Genomic DNA, 25,634 nt, shown 5'->3' on the forward strand with positions numbered 1-25,634 from the left:
AATAGAAAAATAGAGGTCTGATGAGGGAACTGGAGGGAATTTGCTTTGCACAGTGATATGTAAATTTTATCTTTTCTCTCCATTATAAAATATTCAATAATATCTATGTTGCTTTCTAATTTTTTTGTTGTTGTTGCAAGTGGATTGTATAAGAGAGCATCAAGAGGTGATGAGGTTATGTCAAGATCAATGAGGATTTAAAAAAAAAAAAAGACCACCATCATCGATAACTGGGTATATGACTTACACTTAATAGTGCTCACTGAATATGCAGAATAGTCAGGCCTCCATGGGGAGGTGAGGGTTGGAGGGTGGTGTTGGGTGGGTCAGTGTCCCTGGATCAGCAAACATTTGTAATAAGTAAACATCTTTTAATGGCCGAGCTGCTTGTCACCTGTGAATTCCTCCAAGGAACAGGATGTGGGCTCCCCACCCTCATTCCCAGCATCTGGCACAGGTGTAGACAAGGCTAATAATCCTTTCAAAATGAAATATTTGAAAGTACACAGAATTTGAGACTAAGCTATATGTATGGTTCCTTATATTGGAGACAAATGCAATGGTGAAAGAATTTTGGGTCAAAGGGTTAAACACTGTGATAAACCACCTCTGATAACTTGGAAAAATGTGTGTCTATATATTCATATATATATATAGAGAGAGAGAGGTAAAGAAAGATACCTCTAAATGCAGCATTCTCCAAAGAGAGAAATCAAAGTGCATTGTGCAGCAATGGGGTCATTTAAGTGTTCTGTTTTCATCTTGGTCCTTCATCTCCTGGAAGGCGCTGTGAGCAAGTCACTCATTCAGCTGAATAATAATGGTTATGAAGGCATTGTCATTGCAATTGACCCTAATGTGCCAGAAGATGAAACACTCATTCAACAAATAAAGGTAGGTTCAAAATGATAACTATCCATGCTTTAAAAACATTTTTTATCCAATTATTTTTATTTTTATTTTTTGATGTTATTTTTGAGAGAGAGGGAGACAGAGCACGAGTGGGGGAGGGGCAGACAGAGAGGGAGATACAGGACCTGAAGCAGCCTCCAGGCTCTGAGTTGTCAGCACAGAGTCCAAAACGGGGACTGAAACCCATGAGCCATGAGATTGCGACCACAGCCGAAATTGGACGCTTAGCTGACTGAGCCACCCAGGCGCCTCTATGCTTTAAAAAAAAAATAAGTGTAATATTGTTGTAGAGCAAACATAAGTTCTCTAACTCCAGCTGTGTGACATTGCCAAATTATTTTCAGGTCTGAGTATGTTTCTTCAGCTGTAAAATATAAATAATAACACTAAACTATTAGGATTCTTGTGACAGATGAGATCATAAATGCAGTACTCAGAGTTTGATACATCATTGGTGCTTAATAAATGATGTCTACACTGACTGGATTTTACCATTGGTTTATGTCAGATTCTCCTTTTATTCTCCTAATTGTAATCCCCTTCTCTGTGATCCTATTTAATACAGGAGCCCAGGATGCAAATCTCTGACTTAAGAACAATCCTGACCCTTCCAATGAGAGGAAACTATGCATTTTACCAGTTCCAAAGCAAGGGACCCTCTCAGGGCTGCTGGGCAGGCTCACCTTACTTGTTACTTCACCCATGGGGGAAGGAAAAACTAGGGAAGCATCTAACTGCTATAAGGTGGAGGGATAAGAGAGGTTGCATACAACAGCAAACTTTAAGAAGGAAATGCATTATAAAAGGCAAAAGTGTAGGTCTGTAAAATGGGAATAATAGTAAGCACCTTCCTCATAGGACTTTGTCATGATTAAGTTTAACAATGCATGCATATAAGGGAAGCTGAGTTAAGGGTATATGGGAACTCTGTACAATTTTTTGCATGTCTTCTGTAAGTCTAAAATTATCTCAAAAAATTTTTTAAAAACTTCAAAAATGTATGCATAATGCCTGATACATAATAAGAGCTCAGTAAATGTTAGGTATAGCCATCAATCATCAGTCCCACTTTTAATCCTTCTAGATCAAAAGAGTTCCTCCCTCTTAACCAAGCCAAAGGGGCTGAAGCTTATTTCTAGGCAAAGTTCCTAAGTGTGAGTTCAGAAGTTAATAGTGTAAGGGCCCTAAAGGTCGTCCCCAAAGTTTCTTTGCTCTGAGCAGAAGCAAGGCCAGAATGATGGAGTTTGGAAAAAGGGCCATCTCTACCACCAAGAGAAGGTTGGGGTTGGAGAAGTGCAGCAGTTGATGGGGGAGGAGAAGCTTACCTGTTTAAGTGGAAGACTATGAGGTCTACCACCATTGGTGAAAGAGAAATTTACATCTTTTGAAATCCCTCAAATCAGAAACCTTGGGTAGGTTTTTGATTACCTCTAAATCTAGGCATGAGCAAAAACGAAGTAGCCACTTAAGGTAACAGACAAAGTATGGAAAAAAAATTTGGCTGGCAATGTTTCTGTCTCTTGCTGGATAGTCAGTAGGGCTCAGGAAATACCAGGAGGAGGACACAGATGCCTTATCTTGAATGACAATGGTCATCTGTATTTATATTGTGCTTTAAAGCTTTCAAAGCTCTTTCATCTCACTATCTTAGGGAGATTTCCTTCCTGAGAAATGTACTTCTCACTACAATAATTAAATCTGCTTCCTGGTAGGAGTCCTAAATGAGTTGGGTATTAAGTTGGTTTCTACATCTTCTCTGTAACAGGAACACTTTTAAGGACAATAGTGTACTCTGTGTCCCTGAGTAGTTAATAAAAGTGGGTTCCCCACTATTTGATGTTCCAGATCCGCAGAGTTGAGGGAGCTCACTGTTGGCTTTGCTGCCTTTCCTGGCCATCCCTCACTCTCTGCTTTCTAAGGGGATTCTCTTCCTCAAGTCCTTGTGGGGCAGAAGCTTCTAAGTCAGCTCTTAAATACTGGCTTTAGCAGGACAGTCCCTAACATTTTTTCCATATATAGGACCGGCAGATGGCGCTGCAGCAGTTCTATCCACGGCACCTACATTCTAGTCCGTTTTAGCTGTAGAAACAACAGAACACACATGACAGAGTGAGAGAGACTAAGGGAGAAACTCGCTCTCTGCTTGTGTGAACGCTCTCTGTCTCTCTCTCTCTGTCTCTCTCTCTCTGTCTCTCTCTCTCGCGCACACACACACACACACACACACACACACACACACTTATACACACATTAAAGATATTGAATGGGAGTAGTTTGGAGTGTTCTCAATGCGTAGGAGCCCAGGCACGCCCTGACTTGGCACTCCTGGACAGTTTGCCACTCAGGAAACCGCTTCGTTCATTCATTCTTTGTTCGTCCATCCAACAAATATTCATAGAGCATTTACAAAATGTCAGTACCAGGAATCCACTGGTGAATAGTATACTATCCCTGCCCTTAAGGCATTACCAGCCCATCCTATAAATTGTTACCCTCAACCTTCTCCAAACCTCTTAAGTTTAAATGTCTATTTGGATATGAAGTCGCCTTCTCAAAATCTGGAACAGATGATGAAGCAAAGTTTCCTTATTAATGTTTCTATTAAAACATGGAAGACAAGAAAATTTCATGCTGCTTATTCTTCCTGGAGATAATGAAAATTCACATTTCACAAGTCAAATTGTAATATAATACTCTAATGTAGGAAGTTTTATATCTACTTTTCAACTTTTTGGTGATCTTGACCTAGTGTTTTTATTTTTCATTTTATTTTTTAAAAATTTTTTAATGCTTATTTATTTTTGAGAGAGACAGAGTATGAATGGGGGAGGGAGCATAGAGAGAGAAGAGACACAGAATCTGAAGCAGGCTCCAGGCTCTGAGCTGTCAGCACAGAGCCTGATGCAGGGCTCAAACTTGTGAACCAGGAGATCATGACCTGAGCCGAAGTCAATGCTCAACCGACTGAGCCACCCAGGTGCCCCCAGTGTTTTTATTTTTTTAAATGAGACAATATTATATTATCCTAGTAATTGTTAAAAATCTGGCTTTGGGGGAAGAAGGAAATGCAAATTACAAGAACTTTAATAAAACTGTCCAGGCAGCCATTACTGTCACTATCTGAAGGGAGGGAACCTAAGGCTCATAGAGATAAAATAAATTCCCCAAGTTTATCCTGTTAGGAAGTGGCAGAGTAGGAGTCACTTCCGCATCAACGGGCAAGTACTTCCCCATGTAATGATGACCTGTTTCTGCCCCTAAGGCCAACCCTGCCAGGCACTGGACTCTAGTCATTCTGGTCTGCTCCAGCAAGGACATTCCTCCTGCAATGACCCATTTTTCTCTTAAATTATCAGTTCTTTTCCATTAGCATATACATGTGTTATAATAGTTTCCATTTAAAAAAAAAAAAAAAAAACTAAACCAAACAAAACTCCCTTGTCCTGAAGTCCTCTTTCAGCTAATGTTTCATTTCTCCATTCCTCTTTAATCTACAGAAAAACTTCTTGACCTGTTGTCTGTATTCACCGTCTCTGCTTCCTCATCCCCTAGTGTGTTGAACTCATTCATATGGAGCTATCATCTCTGTTCCACTAAAATGGATCACTCAGGTAGCCGAATTCATTGCTCGGTTATTAGTCCTCATCATACTTGATTGCTCAACAGCATTAGACACCGATGAGGAATCTCTCCTTCCTTAAACACTCTCGCCACTTAAACACAGTGCCTTCTGATTTCCTCCCCATGCACCTGCTGCTCCCTCCGGATCTCCTTTGCTGGCTTCTCCTCACCTGACCCCTAAATGCTGGGGGCCTGAGGGCTCAGTCTTCAGCCCTCTTCTCTCCTCTGTCTATACTTGCTTTTGTACCTTTCAGTGGTTTTCAGTCCTAGTAGACCCAATACCCCTTTCTGTAATAAATTTCTTATAATACCCTCTCTACCGTCTTGTCATGAAGCAGCTCAGGGAATGTGCAGAGGCATTTATAATTTAACACTACAGCTCTTTTCATTTTAGAGAAATAAAGTTGAAGAGAAATTAATTACACCACTTCCTTATATTGAACACTTAGTACTATGCTAAAAATAAATACTCTCATATCATTTAGTTAACCCCAAAATTATTACAGGAGCCAGCAGTACTACAGGTGCATTCATTTTAATTTGAGTTTCTCTCCCAGTACTACTTGGTGTGGGACTTTGAGACCTATACTCTCGAACTGTCAGTTTCTCCCTTAAAGGTTTATTGATCCTCAAAAGATCAAATGAAATGAAACCAATAACTAACATTTCATAATGTTAACACAATGTTGAAATGTTAACATTTCATGTTGCTAAGTAAACATGGTTCTAAGTGCTTCCTTGACTTCATTTGCTCCTCACAACAAATTTATGAGCTAGTCGCTAGAATATTTTCTACTCTACGCGTGGAGAAACTGAGGTTCAGGGGAGCTTGAGGAAATTGCCTGATGTCCTGCCATAAGTGGTGGAACCACAATTAGTGTCTGCCTCTGGAGTGCATTGTCAACCATTATACTGAAATACACAGCATGTGGTAAGTACTCAGAAAAGATCAGCTATTATTATTAATAAAAGCTATTTCCACATTTCCCCTTCCCATCTTGATAAATAACTAGTCTTTGGAAATGTGAAATACGGATATAAATTTGAATGATTGACAGTTTTGCCTATTTTCTGTCATAAATGTGCTGGTTATATGTGTTTTCTTTTTTCCCAGGACATGGTGACCCAGGCATCTCCATATCTGTTTGAAGCTACAGAAAGAAGATTCTATTTCAAAAAGGTTGCCATTTTGATTCCTGAAAAATGGAAGACAAAACCTGAGTATGTGAGACCAAAACTCGAGACCTACAAAAATGTGAGAATATCAAGTTTTTTTTCACATTCAATTTCCTTCTCTAATTCAGATTTTTTTTCATCAAAATATCCTAGAATCAAATGAAATTGTTACAAAATACTCTTGCACGAAAAAGGTCAATTCATTTGCGGAATTTTGTAATAATGACTATTTGTTAAATTTCAGGCTGATGTTCTAGTTGCTGAACCAACTGCTCCAGGTAATGATGAACCCTACACGGAGCAGATGGGCAACTGTGGAGAAAAAGGGGAAAGGATTCATTTCACTCCTGACTTCCTAGCGGGAAAAAAGCTTGCTCAATATGGACCACAAGGTAGGGCTAGAGATAAAATAATCTGGTATATTTCTCACAATTTAATGATTTTATTCTCAAAGTAGATCAATAATAGCATTATCTGAGTAAGCATATACAAGCAAAATAAATTATTATAACTTTTTTCACTTAAAATAGAGATTCAGTGCAAATCGGTGCAGCCACTCTGGAAAACAGTGTGGAGGTTCCTCAAAAAATTAAAAATAGATCTACCCTATGACCCAGCAATAGCACTGCTAGGAATTTATCCAAGGGATACAGGAGTACTGATGCATAGGGGCACTTGTACCCCAATGTTTATAGCAGCACTCTCAACAATAGCCAAATTATGGAAAGAGCCTAAATGTCCATCAACTGATGAATGGATAAAGAAATTGTGGCTTATATACACAATGGAGTACTACGTGGCAATGAGAAAGAATGATATATGGCCCTTTGTAGCAATGTGGATGGAACTGGAAAGTGCGATGCTAAGTGAAATAAGCCATACAGAGAAAGACAGATACCATATGGTTTCACTCTTATGTGGGTCCTGAGAAACTTAACAGAAACCCATGGGGGAGGGGAAGGAAAAAAAAAAAAGAGGTTAGAGTGGGAAAGAGCCAAAGCATAAGAGACTCTTAAAAACTGAGAACAAACAGGGTTGATGGGGGGTGGAAGGGAGGGGAGGGTGGGTGATGGGTATTGAGGAGGTCACCTTTTGGGATGAGCACTGGGTGTTGTATGGAAACCAATTTGACAATAAATTTCATATATTGGAAAAAATAGAGATTCAGAATAGTGTATTTCCCAGTTAAAATTTAAATTCTTCATGTTTAGCACACGTGTGTAAGTACAGAATTTTTAATTTTTAGAAATTGTTATCAGATAGTATTATAATATACTTTCCAAGTATAATCAAATGCAATAAGTTTTAGATAATTAAGGTAACTAATAACTAGTACTAGGTTTCTTCTCTATCTTGAAAAGATTAGGACCTATTTGATTTTCTTCATTTAAATAGGGAAGGCAGAGAAAACAAACAAAAGAGTACTAGCACCTCAATACCCCACCCCCAAATACACGAATGCACTTATAGACCTTATCAGAAAGAGGTGTCAAACAAATGTACCTCTCTCTTGTTCCTTTACAACATTCCATCTCTACTCCATAACAGGAACAGAAAATTCCCAACCTATGGCTCAATATGTGTTGAACTGATTTACCTAAGTGCCCCATCCCACTCCTGAGCTCACCTCAGCCATCATGGTCACCACATTTATAATCCCTTCTTTCTGTACTGTGCCTCCATGCCTGCTCCCCTACAACCTTCCCTTCCCTTTAAGAGGTCATCAGTTGTTCCCCAACACTGACAGAATAGTCTAAATCTTTAATGTGAGATTCTAGGTCTTCCTTAGCATACATCCCTTCATATAACTGTCCAAATTCAGCCTACCTAGGAATTTACATTCCAGAAAAACTGAGCTGAGTGTAAACTCAAATACTCACTGAGTGCCTATTAAGTTCTAGGCACTATTTGCCAAGGCACGGCAATGAAGTCATGGTGTCTATTCTCATGGAGATGTGTCTAGTGTGACAGACTAGCATTAAAGAGTAATGAAAATATAACATGATAAAGTGTCATAATGGGATATAATGAAAGTGCAAAGGAGGGGTATATGGACAGGTTTAGGATGTCAGAGAAGGCTTCTAGGTGGAGATAAGCCTGATTTTGAAAGAGGAGTAGGATTTATCCAGAGAGAGGGAAAGAGTATTCTGAGTCAGAGGAAAACTATGTGAAAAGAACAAGAGATGAGCAAGAACATGGTGTGACTCTAGACAGCGAAAGGAGTTTAGGAATTCACTGTGATTTTAGAGTTTTGGCAGTGGATGAAGAACAGCAAGAGATATGGCTTCAGAGAGGAGCAGAGCCTGGATCAGGAATCTTGTGTGCCATGTTGAGATGTTGGACTTAACCTGAGCACCATAGGGGAGCCATCTAAGACTAGAGATATGGTGGCCAGTTGGGTGGCCATTGCAGTGATTCAGGAGTAGGCAGCAGTAAGATTGGAAAGAGGGGACTAGGTCAAAGCAAAAAGCCAGAGGTGTAGTAGGCAGACCTTGAGGGTTAACCAGATATGAACCATGAGGGAGAAGGACATATTGGGGATGCTGCTCTGGCTGCCCTATGAATGCCTCTGGCTCCCACAACAGCCTGCACTGGCCTCCATCGTTATACTTGAACCACTAGGGATTTTAGTTATCTGATCATTTGTGTCATCTGCTAGACTGTGAGCTGTGTAAGGACAAGGCAGTTGTTTCGTCTTTGTATGAATAACTGCCTGGCACCTACTAGTGCCTGATTAACATTTGGTGAGGCAAAATAAGTAGTTATATTTTAAAGAAATGTGCAGTTGTCATTAGATTTTTTTTTTCCCTGAGGAAATCAAACCTTTAACTGAAAAAAATTAACATAGCAATGCATAATGATGTTCAGAAAAATTACCTTCTCCTAGTGTGAGAAGATAATTTTGTCATTCTTATTGTAATCCGGTGTTTAAAATATTTCCTCACAGGAAGGGTCTTTGTCCATGAATGGGCTCATCTGCGATGGGGGGTATATGATGAATACAATAATAACCAGAAATTCTACTTTTCCAATGGAAAAAGACAAGCAGTAAGGTATGTGTATTTTAATTTAATTTTTCCCAACCTATTTTTAAGCTTATTTATTTATTTTGAGAGACAGAGAGAGCATGTGCACACATGCGCACTTGTGTGTGTGAATGGGGGAGGGGCAGAGAGAGAGGCAAAGAGAGAATCCCAAGTCGTTTCCACACTGTCAGTGCAGAGCCCAAGGGGGGCACAGAGACCTCGATCTCCCAAGCCTTGAGATCGTGACCTGAGCTGAAATCAAGAATCAGATGCTCAACTGACTGAGCCACCTTCCCAAACTATTTTAAAATTACAACCATTTTTTTCCATGAATTGACTTCAAAAATATCGGTTTTTTATATTTTTTAACTTTCATTCTCTTAGCGCCCTCTTTTTCAGCTTCCCACAAAACTACTTCTTTTGTTCACTTTGTAAGTGCTTCAATTAGTTGAATTGTCTACTCTGCAGCTACAAATCATTTGCCTCTGTGTGTGTGTGTGTGTGTGTGTGTGTGTGTGTGTGTGTGTGCAACGATAAGAAATCCACAGGTACCACGTTCAGTGTCTCCATCTCCCTATATCAGAATCAGGGACATAAGCCAGCCTAATGGGATTCTTTAGTGCCTTGAGGGCAGAATGGTATCTATGTGGATTTGATCAGTACAAATGGGCTTGGGAGGGACTGTGGAACTTACATAAATGACAACCCAAATATTAAAACAAAACAAAATTTATCCCAATTTAAATTAAACTTTCTGTACTGTCAATAGAAAGCAAACCGAATACTTGAAAAGTACTCTTGGCTGCCATTATTTTATGGGTGAGTTCAATTTCAATGAATATAAACTGCTTTAGCACTAACATAAAAGGCAGGGAACTTCCCAATTTACTTTAAAGAGGTAGCATAATTTAGACACTAAAACCTGACAGATGGCATGAAAAATAATTCTGTAGATACAGTTTTCTAAAAAGATTTTAAATTAATGGATAGTAAATTATATCTGGTAGAATTAAGGGGATAACAAACATACTAAGGCCAAGTAGGATATCTTCCAGAAATTTGAAAATATTGTGATATTAGGTAACTAATTAATATGGTATATTGAGTATAGAAGAAAAATAATGATGCCAATAGATTCTCAAAGGAGTTTGATAACCTTGCACACATATGCCCGAGTTTAAAAACAACAACTCCTTTTTGAAGACTAAAATTTGGTACAACACTCCTCTCCACTTCTGCTTCCAGTTCTGTTTGCCTGATGCTGTTCAAGGACGGGAGCTAGGATTGGGTTCAGTTACTGTCCTACGTGGTGCAACTGTTTCCAAGGGGAGCTGCACTTGGCTCAGCACTCAATCTTGGCTTCCCATTTCTCCCACAGGAGCATTACTACTCACCATTTCACCTTTCTTTACTACATTCAAACTCTGTTAGCTAGGTCCACTTCTGTTGTATCTTCCCTCATTGTTACATCACCTCAGGCATAAATAGACACTACGTGCCTCCTAGAACCAGGCACAGTCCACCAGATTCCTCTAGCTTATTCCCTCTGCACCTCACAGACCACACCCAGGGGCCCTTCCCTGATGTGATCATACATTGGACCGACCTCTACAGTCTCCGCCAATGCATGCCATCCCAAACCCAACACCTGCCTTCCGCACTTCTCTTTTCTAAGCTTCTACATAGTTGAACGCTGTATATTCCCTCAAGAGAAAAACTTATTAGTAAGCTTATTAGTCCTTCCTAGAGATATTCTAGACATATTTACATATACGGCATGTTCTTCCACAGATAACATTAGCAAAGCTGACATGATCACCATGTCCTCTTAACAAAAATTTAATTATAGTGTATTAATAACGTTTATTGCTTCTTATCTTCCAAATATTTTTATTGCTTTGAAGGGCTAGGAGCAATTTTAAAAAATGATGGTAGTGACCACAACAGAAAGTTACTTCTTTAAGAAGATACAGAACATTCACTGAACACTGATAGCCTTTCATATTTAATAGGGAAATGCCAGAGACATTCCTAGGAATAAAGATGACCACTATTAGCACATTCTAACTTTGTTTAGAACGTTGGAGCCAATGCAATAACACCTTAAACTGAAGAGGTTAAAAACAGTGGGGCAGTAGGGAGCTGCTACTCAAAAGGAAGAGAGAAAATTGCTTTTAAGCAGATGAGACATAGTCCACTCAGAAAACCCAAGGAAATAAATAGAAATTAAAACTGACAAAGGAAGTCAATAAGGTGACCAGATACAAAATGAATATTCAAATTACCTTTCCATAGATTAACAATAACGAGTTCAAAAATATAATGGAAAATTTCTTCTCCACTTAAGATAGCAATTAAAAGTGTAATAAAAGTAGGGCAGGGGTATCACCTCGCAGTGTCAGAATACCTGAACTCAACAACACAAGAAACAACAGGTGTTGGTGAGGATATGGAGAAAAAGGAGCCCTCTTGAACTGTTAGTGGAAATACAAACTGGTACAGCTGCTCTGGAAAACAGCATGGAAGTTCCTCAAAAAGTCAAAAATAGAACTATCCTATGATCCAGCAATAGTACCACTGGGTATTTACTCGAAGAATACAAAAACACTAATTCGAAGGGATACATGCACCCCTATGTTTATAGCAGCATTATGTACAAATTATGGAAGCAATCTAAGTGTCCATCAATAGATGAAGGAATAAAGAATACTGGAACAATGGAATATTGTTCAGCCATAAAAAGAATGAAATCTTGCCATTTGCAACATCATGAATGGATCAAGACCATATAATGCTAAGTAAAATAGGTCAGAGAAAGACAAATGCCATATGATTTCTGTCATATGTAGAATTTAAGAAACAGAACAAATGAGCAAAGGGGAAGACAGAGAGAGAAGGAAACCAAGAAACAGATTCTTAATTAACTGAACAAACTGATGGCTACTAGAGAGGAGGTGGGTGGAGGGAATGGGTGAAATAGGTGATGAAGATTAAGGAATGAGTGCACACACTTGTTGTGATAAGCACCAGGTAACTAAAATAAAAACTTAAAAACTAAATAAAATAATTTTTTTTAAGTAGGGTCAACTCTAAGAAATGTGAAAGTCATATTAGAATAAAACAGTAAGATCTTTCTAAGGAATTTAAAAGAATATCAAGATAAGTTGAGAGACTTTGAATTCATGGAAGATGTAAATTCAACACAAATCAATACATAGATTTTATGAAACTAGTTAAAATACGTCTATTTTTACCTCATTTTTAAAATCCTAGAGATTATTCAGTAGATAGTAGCTAAGAAGTGTTTTGAAAAATAATAGTAATAAGTGGTCATTTTACTTATTGAATTTTAAATATACTCTAAGTCTACATTAATTAAAACAATGGGGGCTAATAGACACATATATAATAATTTATTATTTAATACAGCCAGAATTACAAATCTATGAGGAAAGGCAGAATTTCTTAAGATATCAGAGCAATTTTTAACTGTGTCTGTGTGGGGAAAAATTAACAGACCCTCTTTCCAATTGGATAGACTCATTAAGTATAATGAGTAAGAAACTAGATAAATATTAATAAATATTGAATTGTTACTTGGGGAAGTTCTTTCTATGCATTCAAGAATCGGAAAAAGACGTAACTAAAGGAATAATAAATTTGGCAACATAGGAATTAAAATTTTGGTTGTACACAAATCAAACGTAAATTAAAGAAAAAGGTAACAACAGAAAAACATATCTATGAAAATTAAGAAACCAGACTTTTAAGAGCTTAGTATTATAACACACAAAGAACTTTTTAAAACCAAAAACAAAACGGTAACTCCCTAATAGAAAAATAGACACTGGAGAAGAATAAATAACTCACAAATGAGGAAATAAAAATGGCCAATAAACATATAATAAATGTTCAGACTTACTAGTAATCAAAGAGGTGCAAATGTGACTAGGATGAGAATCACTTATTACCTAGTAAGTAAAGCTACTTTCAGCGGGATGAGCACTCCCACAGATGGTTGTTAGAGGCATAAACTGGCATAACTTTCCTTAGAAAGCAATTTGATGGCACATAGCAAATCTGTAAAACTTTTCCTATTTTTTGATCCAGTAATTTCATGCTTAAAAACCCATTTTAAGGGAAATGACAGAATGGGTTGTATCCACAGACTTTAAAATGTTCAAACTTTTACTCTGGGAATCATGTAGCAAACTTGGAAACAGAGCCAAAACTTCATGTGAAATTTTATTTATTCATTGAAGTTTTACTTTTAGTACTGACAAATCAGTACCAAATTTCTACTAATTTGGCGGGGGGGGGTCCAAATTAAATAAATTAGGCTAGATTCATTTTATAGTATCAAAACATACAGCTATTAAAGTCACATTTTAAAAGGATATTATAAATTATAATAATACATTAAAATCTTAAGTATACTAACATACCAAGTTTTTTTTAAAGCAGGAAGCAAAGCGATATATGCAATGCTATGTTGATATATAGAGAAGAAAATGCTTCAATATGTTAACAGTAGCTTATTTCTAATGGTGGGACATGATTTTTTTATATTCTTCTTTATGCTCCTTTGCTATTTTCCAAATTTTCTGTGGTGTTGATACATTATTTATATGTTTAAAAAATAAAATGTAGGGGCGAAGGGTACCAGGGTGGCCCAGTCAGTTAAACATCCGACTTTGCTCAGGTCATGATCTTGCGGTTTGTGAGTTTGAGCCGCTCTGCGAGCCCCACTGGGTTTGAGACCTGTGCTGATGGCGCAGAGCCTGAAACCTGCTTCCAGTTCTATGTCTCCTTCTCTCTCTCTGCCCCTCCCCTGCTCTCTCTCTCTCTCTCTCTCTCTCTCTCTCTCTCTCCTCTCTCTCAAAAATAAATAAACATCAAAAAAATTTTAATAAATAAAATTTGGGGGAAAGCAGTCCATTTATAATAGCCACAAACTCATAAGCATATAAAGAAAAATCTAAAATACCTACAAACATATAAGAAATATGCAAAATTGTATAACTAGAAAAACAGGAAATGTCTGTAAGCCTTTTGAGGGAAACAAAAGAGAGTTCCTGATTTTCTAGCAATGAGGGTCCTAGATTAGGAGGTAGCTAAGGGCTTGGAAGCTTATTAATTCTGACAACAGCCATAAGCCAGAGTTAGCTTTTCTGCTGCAAAGAAACAAATTCTGATACCGTTTGGGGAACTCTTCAGATACTTTCTGGCAAATAAAAATGACTCTGCTGAGAATTTAATAATTTTGCTGTTTAAGGTGATCTATTTGTTTATAAGAGGAAATTGTAGACATCAGAACAACCTGACCACAGAGTCTAATAACCCTTCGAAATGATTACAGCACCTAAACGTATTAATGTATTTTCAGATGTTCGGCAGATATTACTGGCAAAAACGTAATAAAGAAGTGTCAGGGAGGCAGCTGTGTCACCAAATCATGCAAACTCGACAAAGTAACAGGGCTGTATGAAGAAGGATGTGAGTTCATACCTCATGGCCTGCAGACTGTGAAGGCTTCCATAATGTTTGCACAAAGTATTGATTCTGTAAGTATTCTGTTCTTCTTGTATTTTTGTCTTCTTGACACTTATGAATTTAGTGAAGTATCTTATCCCCAATTGCTGCAAGAAAGGATCAAATTTTAGGAAATCACCAGTGAGCAGCTGATTCTCTGTGGGAGAAACTGGGAGTACAAAATCAGCGATAAATTCATTATCTCCCCCCCACACCCCGCACCCCCTCTTTAGGTCCATTAGTGAGACTCCATCATCTCCCTCCCATGAGCCTGTGGTTTCAGTGCTTAGAATCATCTCAAATATCCTTAAAGGCAGACAAGCACAACAATTTTTGGTTAACTAAGAAATTTACCCAAGAGAATTAGACACTTTATTCATTAATAAAAAGTAGCCTTAAATTTAATTTGCAGAGATCTCTTTTCAGTCTGCATATTTGCTTTTGGTTGTTAACTGAAATTTTCAATCCTTTAAGAGTGTTGCTGCCTATAAGGGGTTTGAACATAGTTTTAATAATTTTAAGTAGTTTTTAAATGTGTCCTAATGTTTTTTTATTTATTTATTTATTTTTTTTTTTTTTTAACGTTTATTTATTTTTGAGACAGAGAGAGACAGAGCATGAACGGGGCAGAGAGAGAGGGAGACACAGAATCGGAAGCAGGCTCCAGGCTCTGAGCCGTCAGCCCAGAGCCCGATGCGGGGCTCGAACTCACGGACCGCGAGATCGTGACCTGGCTGAAGTCGGACGCTTAACCGACTGAGCCACCCAGGCGCCCCCCTAATGTTTTTTTAAATGACCAACTGGTATATAACAAATTTGACAAATTACCCTTATTAGTGTTAAATATATATATCAGCAAATTTGCATAAACTAAAACTAAATGCATCAGTTTATCACTAACTAAAATCAGTGGAGAGACTTTGTGGGGAGACTCTCCTGTCTTTCAGTCTCCTATAAAATTATGTTTCCCTTTTGAAATAGAAGGCGAAGTAACTTGCAAGAGTCTGTCAATAAAAATGTGGTGTAAGTTTTAAAAATGTGATGTACCATGGTCCAAAAGGCCCATCCTTCACTCTGGCTTTGCAGTCTATTTCTAGACTTATTCAGAAACTTTCAAGAGAGGGCCCTCATTGTGTTTGAGATTAACCACAAAGTTAAATTTAATGCATGATCAGGTTTAGGAACCTCTGCCTGGAGTTCACATACAAGTTTTTCAGAACCCCTGCTAAAATGTAGCCATAATGATATTATGGAAACACTACCAAAATGACCCGGAGAATGAAAACAGAAAAAAAATAAGTGCTTTACACCTAATTATTACTTTCTATATTACTAGAATCCTGGATATTTAGGATTTTTAATTGAATGATAATACTGCGAATAATAGTCTGAGAGGAGGAATGAGGTTACACATTCTTTGCATACTATGCCACCTTTTTTAATCCCCCCAAATGCTAGCAATGTAAATACTTAAGAAAGGGGAGGAAACTTTCATTTACTGACTGTGTTAGTATGGACCCTATTCCGTATGTTCTCATATAATTCTTGCATAATAACAATTACCCTTTTGCAGATTAAAAAAAAAAACCTGACACGCAGATTTTAGAGTTACTCAAAAAAACAACAAACTTATATTGAGCTTTTATTATGTATCAGACACTGAACCAAGTTTTGAGGAAGCAAAATTTAATGAGTCAGTTTTCTGCTATATTCGGTTTATAGCCGAATAAGTGTACTAACGATGTTAAAGGGATCTTACTGAAGCATCCACAGGGTATTGGAAAGCCAAAGGGCTGAGTAGAAATTCTCTGGAGGGAAGGTAGGAAATGAAAAAACAATTTGAAAATGACCTTTTGGCTGAAAATGAAGGTAAAGTTCACAATGCAGAAGACAGAGGAAAAGGAATTCCTTGACAAAGTGGGAACCATGAGCAAAGGCATAGAGATATAAAACAAGGCAAGTTTCAGAACTTATGGATCACAGTGGGGGGAAATTAAAAGACTTGGGATGCACAGGCAGAGTGAGGATGTAGAGTGATGCAAAAATCTAAACACAGAGATTGCTCCTTGTTCTGTGAAATAGTCCGGATTACAGTGTATGAACAATGATTAGCCACCAAAGGGTCTTGAGTACAGAAAGAAGAAAGAAGATGTTTCTAGAAGCTGCGCAGTGGACCAACTGGAGGGCAAACAAGATGGAAAAGTCAGATAGGAGACCAACATAGTCTGAGTCATGGACCATGAGGGCTTGAATGAGGGAGATTCCAATGGAGAAGGGGAAAAATGATGAACTGGAGAGAGAGTGAAATATATGGATCTTGGTTATTTGGTAGAGGGAAGACGATAGGATTTCCTGACTTAGGTGGTTGTGTGGATAGTGGTGACTTAAGTTAGAAAATGCAAGAGGAGGAGGAGCAGAGTTAAAGGAAAGGCGATATGTTTGATTATGAACACACGAAGGTTGAGGAGCCTGTGGGACATCTTAGTGGAAAGAGCTAGGATGTAGGGTGTTGGTAAGTGAGTGGGAAGTAAGAGGATGGAGAGATAGGATGGTACCAGCAGAGAAATGTTAAGAAATGGGTGGCTTGTAGATAGTGGTGATGGCTTGAAATGGCAAATTTTAGAAGTAGGAAGGAAGCCAAGAGCAGATCTAGATTGCTGATGAACGCTAAGGATCCAATAAGGTTGAAGACATGGTATGAGATTGGAACTCTGAATTATGACTGTGAATTTCCCCAGCAGTGTTCTGCAGTGATTGTGGGATTAAGCCAAGTTGATGGGTTAGCCGGGCAGACTAGGAAGGAGGGCAAGGGATTTAAATACCTTTCTCTACTATTTATCTCTATAATTTTATTGACATTTCAGGTGGTTGAATTCTGTACAGAAAAAAACCACAATAAAGAAGCCCCAAACCTGCAAAACCAAAAATGCAATCTCCGAAGCACATGGGAAGTGATTAGCGATTCTGAGGACTTTAAGAAAACCACTCCTATGACGACACAGCCACCCACGCCCACATTTTCATTGCTGCAGATAGGACAAAGAATTGTGTGCTTAGTCCTTGATAAGTCTGGAAGCATGGCGGTATGTTCACTGGGTCTTACTCTTCTGGACTCTGGTCTCACATTTGCATATGATATGATCTGGACTGCAATTTGTAACAGGTTGGGAATAAACACAACCCTTAGGGTCAGAAGAGTTACAACAATAACATGACCATCAGAAACACCCACCTCAACTCTATTCAACAGAAATTTCAGCATCAAGTGTCTCATTTGCCAAATTAAATTAGCTTTCAATTTATGAGCACTGATCTGATAAAGTGCACAGCCTTAACATTTTTTATGTTTCGCTGATAATATGTAGATCTATAGAACTGTTACTAAAGCAGTGATCTAATGATCAAACTAAAGCCAAATCTGGTTTGATCTTTTAGGGCCACTTATACAAAGGCCCTAAAATTCTACCCAAAGATGTTACTAAATATAAAGGAGAAATTTAATACAGAAATCTAATTTAATATAAAGGCCTTGAATAAGCTTGTTGTCATTTACTCTTTGTTGAGGGAGCTATTTCCAAATTTCCTCTAGACTGTTCTGTTATTAGTCTGCTCATCTAAACTCAACTGACTGCCTTTCTTCTACTTCTTCGTTCAGAATGGTGACCGTCTTAATCGAATGAACCAAGCCGGCAAACTTTTCCTTCTGCAGACGGTTGAGCAAGGGTCCTGGGTTGGGATGGTGACATTTGACAGTGTTGCCCATGTACAAAGTGAACTCATACAGATAAACAGTGATGTGGAAAGGAATGCACTCACCAAAAGCTTACCAACCGTGGCCGCAGGAGGAACGTCCATCTGCTCTGGGCTTCGATCGGCATTTGCTGTAAGACAAGTTCCCCTATAATCTCTCAATGTTTACAATTTGTTTCCTAAACATCTCTCTGTTTTCAACAAATTAAGTCAAATCTCCTCTAATATTAAGTTCTATCATAATATGGGGCCTACCTACCTTTCTGTGTTTACGTGGCAGGGATTCTCTTCCAGGTGTCCTATGTTTAAGCAAATTGGATCACCTGTCTTTCAGCACTTCCACACCTTTGCTAGCCCCCCCACTTGGAATACTTTCTCCTCCCTCTCCTGTAATTCAAATCACATTCATTCTTCAAGGATCCATCACAGACACCACCTACTTCTTGACATCTTTCCTGATTCCTTCAACTGTAGAGAATCTCTCTAAACACTATGAACTTTAAAAAAAAAATCTCTTACGACTTCTAGGTCTTCTGTCTTACTTTCTAATCATGAACTTCACTCAAACAAAATTTCTTTAGGAACAGGACTTATCTCTTTACCTCCCAGGCTGCTGGCACAATATCTTTTATATAGAAGGTTCTCAATAAATAAAATTGAACTGAGTTATCTGATAGCACCTGATTCTTAATTGCTCCAAATATATCATCCAATATTGAATATTTCTTTAGAAGATATTTAGCCCCATGAAACAAAGAATAAGAGGCTGAGAGAAGCTGGCTGGCTAAGGTCTCAGAATATCTGTGGCATCTTGGGCAGGTCGGCCTTCTGCCTGCTGTGGAGCACAATACATCATTGGGGCTGTTCCAGATTCCCAAGCAGCAGCAGGAATAGTTAGTACCCAGCTCACACTGTTGCATGTGGACAACAGACACTGTTGCATGTGGACAGTTTCCTCATATTCAGTCTGTCCCTCTAGACCTTTTATTCCACCTTGAAGTTTAGCTCTTTAAAAGTGGTTTCCATTGTTTGTACAGTCAGCTGCAGATCCCTTCTCCAGATACCTGTGTGCATCTGGATTCTCTGGCCTCTACCACTCACCCAAGCTTTGATTAAAGAACCAAATGAAGGAGGGGAACTGACATTGAAATCGCTGATGTGTTCGACTAAACTCCCGCTATGCAAAACCTTAGGGGAGATGACTAATGCCAGATGGCCTGGTGGTGAAGACAGAACTTCTGGTTCTGCATTTTCCTCTCAGATGGGTGAGAGAGAGTGTGAGAGACACAACTGGAATTTACATGCTCCTCTTGCCCAATGGAATCCAGATGTGGGGTGGGAGGAGCTTATATGTGACTTTACAGTGATGAGGTAAAGGGCCTTGGGTCCTACACTGTCCTTAAGTTCCCCATTGTTTCCTGCTGCAGGACCCATGTCAGGTCTGTTCTGGGCTCTGGGTCTGTCTGCTGAAGTGCCCACTGGACTTTGCTCTCCAGGGCTGGTCAGGGCCCAGTGATCCTTCCTGGCTGACTCAGCCCCACTCTGGCTCTCACTATTGGAGCAGAGCCCTGAACACCCCATGTCCTCCATTCATTCAGCCCCTGAGCAGACTGTACACCCCTCAGCCTGTCTGGCAAGATGACCTTTTCTCTTACCTGCCAACTTCTGTCTTCCCTACGGTGTATGTGGGAACTTCTGCATGTTTTCCATGGCATGTAGCAGTGATGGGGAGTAGGACACAAGAATCCAAATGAAGCCCTTTCCCTGGCCTCTCAGGCTCTGCAACTTGGTCAAATCAAGGCCACAGCCATGGCTGAGAGGATCGTGGGCTCTGGACTCCTATATGCAGCAGAAGTCGTAGTTCTTCCCTCTTTCCTTGTGTGGCAGCCCTCTCTCAGAGTCCAAACAGAGTGGGGCAGAAGTCCCCTCTGTTCTTAGTTTTCATTTCAAGCTACTTAAGGTGCCTTCCCTTTCTGACAGTCTGGTCCAGAGCAGATTGCTTAGGCTTGATTGCTTGTCTCCCCTACTTCTGGGTCTCCCTTCTACTCTTCTTAGGGGAAGAGTGGACTCTTGCCTTCCTCTTCTGAAATGAACATTACTATTTTTTAATCTAATTTTCCTTCTATCATAACTTATCCAACATTGGTAAAAGGTTGGTTCTACACAATGTAAAAAACTATAATCTGTGTCATAAGGAATGGTTGAAACGTAGGTGTCATAAGACAACTAGGAACTGTGGGTTAATAGTAATGAAATTATTTGTTTTTATTAGAGGGAATATTAAAAACTATTAACGACTCACGGGACCCGGGTACTTACCAGTCAGAACCAATGCCAACCATTTTATAAGCTAAAATCTGCCCTGAGTCTCATATCTCCAAAATATTATTCTCATTCAATGAAGGTAGTTTCTGAGAATATCTGGGAACCTCTGAAAGCCTGTCAAGGAGAGATCATGTGAAAGAAACTAGAAAAACCTCCTTTGCTGCTTCCACAGTGGTGTCCATCCCTAGAACTGTCTTGTATCCCTCTTAACGAAGCCTGCTCCATAGCAGGGTAACCAAGAGAAAACACTACTGTCAAGTTTCATGAAAGTTGTTGATTTAAAATTAATCATTTCAAGATAGAAAGATATGTGACCATTCTCAGGCACTCGTTTATTGCCTCTGGAATTTCTCTTCTCATTCCCTTTAAATGCAGTTTTCCCAACACCTTGGGCACCCTGATAACTCATGCCCTGAATTATGTTCTCAGGTTATTAGGAAGAAATCCTCAACAGATGGATCTGAAATCGTGCTACTGACTGATGGGGAGGATAACACAATAAGCTCATGCTTTAACGAGGTGAAACAAAGTGGAGCCATCATCCACACAGTCGCCCTAGGACCCTCTGCAGCAAAAGAACTAGAGGAGCTGTCTAAAATGACAGGTGAAGAGTGGTCTGCTGCATCCCACTGAATTGTCGCTTCTACTGCACTGCAAGCTCCAGTGAACTGAGGAGAAGGAGAAGGATAAGGGTGGGATATATAGAGAGAGGGATAATCTTATTAACCAACTACCTGCCCTTCCTCCCAAATGACCATTAGAACTAACTCTACCCATTTATTTTAAGGCCTTGGTTCTAGGATTAGGGCAGTCTGGAGGAAGATGGGAATCAGCACAGCACTCTAGTTAGGATGCAGGTCTCTCCTCCCAGACACTTTGTGAGGACTGGATAGAATCTAATAGGTTACCCAGGAACCACTCTCTTCCAGTTTTCAGCTGGCCAAGAGACCCAGGGGGGACAGATGACAAGCCACTAACCACATAATACCATGATACAAGTACCATATTAGCAGTAGAAAGCACTTGAATAAAAAGAAAGAATAGAAAGCCTTGACTTTATTGAGGGAAGAAGGTTCCAGGAGGATGACCTCCAAGCAGAGACTTTAATAAGGAGTAGCAGAGGTAGAGCAAAGGGTCTACTGAACCACACAGAAGATCACTCTGAAAATGTAGAAAACAATGCAGTTTCTCCATAAGACATTAATATTTTGTGCTTCTAACTCACATACAGAGACAGATGTTTAACATAGATTCCATATATGCCTGGCTTCTTTAGAAGAGTAAATGGGCACATTTTTTTTTAACTTAGGGCCAGGATTATGCATATCAATTATTATGTGAGTTGCCTTCTGAGGCAGGTAAAATGATAGGACTGCTTGCTCCTATCTGCTTTAGACTGCTTACTTGTCTTAAGTTGGGTTTCCTAGAAACAGAGCCTGAGACAAGGAGTTATAGAAGGAGAGCCCTCAGGAGAACAAGAGAATTGGAAGTAGGATAGGGCAGGGGAAAGACGTAAGCACAGAAATGGATTTAGAGTCCAGCTGAAGTCTAAGCCCACAGCGGGCTTTCGATCTGGAATTGCATCACACACCTGGTGCAATCTTGAGGTAAAAGGGCTGAACTTTTGTAGCACTGTGTCCATCAGTCAGTGGTTATGAAGAGTTGAGGCAAGTTGGAGGTGAAGGGGCATGTTATTTCTCTGGCAAGTATAGCCCCTTTGGGTAAGGCAACTCTCTGGACAAAGGGGTAGCTATCTGCCATTAGCAGCTAACACTCAGAGCAGCTGGGGAGACATTCACTTGTCTAGGTAAGGGTATCTGAGTGAGGCTCCAAGAACATTACCAAAATACTTACCTTAAACTTTGGATGGCATTAATAATTTAAAAGTACTTTCACATCAACAATCTTAGTTACATATGTTCTAAATAGCCCAAGACTGCGAGACCTGGTTTATAATCTTTTTTTTTTTTTTACTACATATTATACTTTTCTATAACTGTTCTTTGTCAGCTGTTACTTCTTGCTGTTGCTACATATACATGTTTTATGATTTAGGGGAAAACTCAAAATTGAAGCTTGTTAAGATTATGTCTAAAATAAGAATAAATCAATAGGCTTGGAATAAGGCTTAATGAATTCTCTTATATGAAAGTGCATGACTTTTAAAACATGAAATTTTATGATATTATTTTTGACCTATCAGAGATCCATGGCTGCTTTACAAATAATTGACATAGTTGGGCAACTGAGATGTTGCTGAAGCTATTATTTAGGATGATTAAAAAATTAGTAGCAGCTTCTGAGTTCATCTGGATGCCTATTTGATATTGATCAATTAATACCTTAATAATGCAACAAAATATTTCACATATTCTGCTGTCTTAACAATAGCTAAAATGCTGCAAATACTTGCTTTCTAGAAAATAACTTCTGATAATGTAATTGCATTTTAGGAGGCTTACAGACATATGCTTCAGATCAGGCTCAGAACAACGGCCTCATTGATGCTTTTGGAGCCCTTTCATCTGGAAATGGAGCTGACTCCCAGCGCTCTATCCAGGTCAGAATTTTTACTCTTTGGTTTTTCATGTTTATAAATAATCATAGCCAAGATGGAGAATTTAATGGTTAAAACTCCTAAGTACTATATTCTTCTAGTAGTAGATTAAAATTAAAAATAGAAGTTTCAGCCTGACGTTAGACATTATTCCTAAAATGCAACACTACTTATTTAAACAAAGCAATTAGTGTTTACTTGTTTGGAAACAATGCTAACTGACTTCCTCATGGAAACCAGCAACATAAAATATAATAGGTCCAAGAATTCATTTTTAACATCTGCTAACAAGCACCCATAGCAATATAATTGGGTCAGAATTTTCTTCACAGTAGATCATCTTAAAACAAATTTTCTGGAAAAAGTAAGTGTTCAGGGATTACTTGCTCTATTTTTCCATTACCTCAAACCCCTTATATTTGCCAAGAGTTTCTTATAATGGGTGGAAAGTGTTTTGTTCTGTGAAAAGCCCATGATGTCAGTCAAGACACCTGGATCCTGGGCCTGGGCCTGCCATTGACTCTATAACTGTGGGTTAAGAACTTCATCTTTCTGGACCTCAGCCAGGTATGAACCAGAAAACATTCTTGGACCCTTCTGGTTCTAAAATTTCAAGAAAACCAAATTTTCTTTCAAAAGTCTTGAGGCTATTTTTTACGAAAAGAACAAATGTATTTTAAATGTTTTCCTTGAATAGTTTCAAAAGCTACTCCTATGAATTTTTAAACCTCAGAGTGAACAATCAGAACTCACATGTGTGTGAATTATGAGTTTTATTGTGATAATTTCATCGTGATTTCACAATTTTATTGTGAAAATTTGGACAAACGTAAAGGAATACTGTAATGTCAAAACCAAATAATGACAAATTTTGAAGCAACAGGCTTTCTGGGCTACGAGTGTAGCATTTATTCAATTAGAGAAGACTATACTCATTTGGGTAATCCTAGCTCAGATTCAAAAAATTAAACTCAGGAGTCCAGTCTGGAAATTGGAGGATGGTGTCTGAAAAAAAAGTAATTAAACTGATGAAAGGACAAATTCATAATCAGGCAGTTTCTGACCATTATTTTTGTATTTTGGAAACCTAACGGGGAGAGAGATAGAGAAATGAGCAGAACTCATTTACCTACTTGCCATAAAAATCAGATCTAAGAGCCCTTCACTTTTTCCACATCCAAGATCAAAACTACCTATGAAATTAGAAAATCTGATCCCATCACAGGTCACCCTGTCTTCTCATAGATATCAGTTTAAGGATGGGAAATAATTATCTAGGAGACAATCCTTGAGGTCACTTTCTCTATAAAAGTCCCGTTAAGTCTTCCCCACCTCAGTTCCTGCTCTACCATTCCTTCATTCTGCTCCAAACAGCAAATCTGCCTTGGCCCTTGACTTACTTCATTTATCTTCACAGGGCCTGCAATAACACTTGACCTAGTAATTGATTATTTGCAACCCAAATGATCCATATGTGGATGGAAAAAAAAGTCCCAGTCAGTCCCCTTAAGAGTTTATAGTCTAGTAAACAAGATGAGGTACAAACACTAGTAGGTATAAAGCAAAACACACTCTGAGAATATCAAAGGACTGATAGAATCAAGATTCTATGGGAACTCACAAGAGGGAGAGATTATTCTCAGCCAATAAGTCAGATGGACGTCAGAAAAAGTTTCACAGAGAAAGTGACATTTGAACCAAATTTTGGAGGATTGATAAAGCTTGAACAAAAGGAGATTAACATACAGATTTCCAGGAAAAGCAGAGTATAATAAAGTCAGAGTCATGGATTCATGAGTGTCATTTGGGGAAGTAGTCTGGTTTGGGTATAGGAATATACATCTTGGAAGCTAAGATTGGAAGAAAGGTAATTTAATATTCAATCATGACTAGACCTAAGTACCAAACCAAGAACTCAGGCATCACTGAAAGCTTTTAATGGGGCAACTGAGAGCTGGAAGCAGAGTGGAAGAGACTGTGTGATGCGGGCTCTATTCTCCAGTATGTAAAGAGTTGTTTTTCTTAACAGCTTGAGAGTAAGGGATTAACCCTCCAGAACAATCAGTGGATGAACGGCACAGTGCTTGTGGACAGCACTGTGGGGAAAGACACTTTATTTCTCATCACCTGGACAAAACAGCCTCCCAAAATCCTTCTCTGGGATCCTAGTAAAAAGAAACAGGATGGCTTTGTAGTGGACGCAAACACCAAAATGGCCTACCTCCAAATTCCAGGCACTGCCAAGGTATGGGGCCAGGTTTTATCCTTCTCACATTTGGACAAAATAATCATAGCTTTTTATTTATTTATTTTTTATTTTTATTTTTTGAAATATATTCTCATTTTTATTTATTTTTTTTCAATATATGAAGTTTATTGTCAAATTGGTTTCCATACAACACCCAGTGTTCATCCCAAAAGGTGCCCTCCTCAGTACCCGTCACCCACCCTCCCCTCCCTCCCACCCCCATCAACCCTCAATTTGTTCTCAGTTTTTAAGAGGGGAAGGAAAAAAAAAAGAGGTTAGAGTGGAAGAGAGCCAAAGCATAAGAGACTCTTAAAAATCATAGCTTTTTAAATGTGCATGGTTGCTAAAAGGAGAGTTAGTATTGAATGAAAGGGAGAACACGGAAAATTCTCCATCTAATTCTCTGTCTCATTAGTATGACAGCAAATCAAGAGAAAGGAAATTGGTGATGTTTTCTCCATGTACTAAAAGGAGAACTTTCAAATTA

The 25,634-nt window shown here is 38.7% G+C and overlaps 1 protein-coding gene across 1 annotated transcript in view; it reads left to right on the forward strand.

The window, feature by feature from the left end:
• Positions 1 to 599: 599 nt before the first annotated feature.
• The window catches only part of CLCA1 (chloride channel accessory 1), a 30,968-nt gene continuing 5,933 nt past the window's right edge, over positions 600 to 25,634 (forward strand). Inside the window, exons 1-10 of the mRNA XM_045478144.1 lie at positions 600 to 894; positions 5,648 to 5,788; positions 5,954 to 6,101; positions 8,657 to 8,762; positions 14,122 to 14,299; positions 17,132 to 17,350; positions 17,923 to 18,150; positions 20,772 to 20,946; positions 22,796 to 22,902; positions 24,929 to 25,144. Coding sequence (XP_045334100.1) covers positions 688 to 894; positions 5,648 to 5,788; positions 5,954 to 6,101; positions 8,657 to 8,762; positions 14,122 to 14,299; positions 17,132 to 17,350; positions 17,923 to 18,150; positions 20,772 to 20,946; positions 22,796 to 22,902; positions 24,929 to 25,144 — 1,725 coding nt within the window. The 5' untranslated portion in view covers positions 600 to 687. The remainder of the gene's footprint in view (positions 895 to 5,647; positions 5,789 to 5,953; positions 6,102 to 8,656; positions 8,763 to 14,121; positions 14,300 to 17,131; positions 17,351 to 17,922; positions 18,151 to 20,771; positions 20,947 to 22,795; positions 22,903 to 24,928; positions 25,145 to 25,634) is intronic.

This window comes from Leopardus geoffroyi, chromosome C1, assembly GCF_018350155.1.
Source record: "Leopardus geoffroyi isolate Oge1 chromosome C1, O.geoffroyi_Oge1_pat1.0, whole genome shotgun sequence".
NCBI classification, from domain to species: domain Eukaryota; kingdom Metazoa; phylum Chordata; class Mammalia; order Carnivora; family Felidae; genus Leopardus; species Leopardus geoffroyi.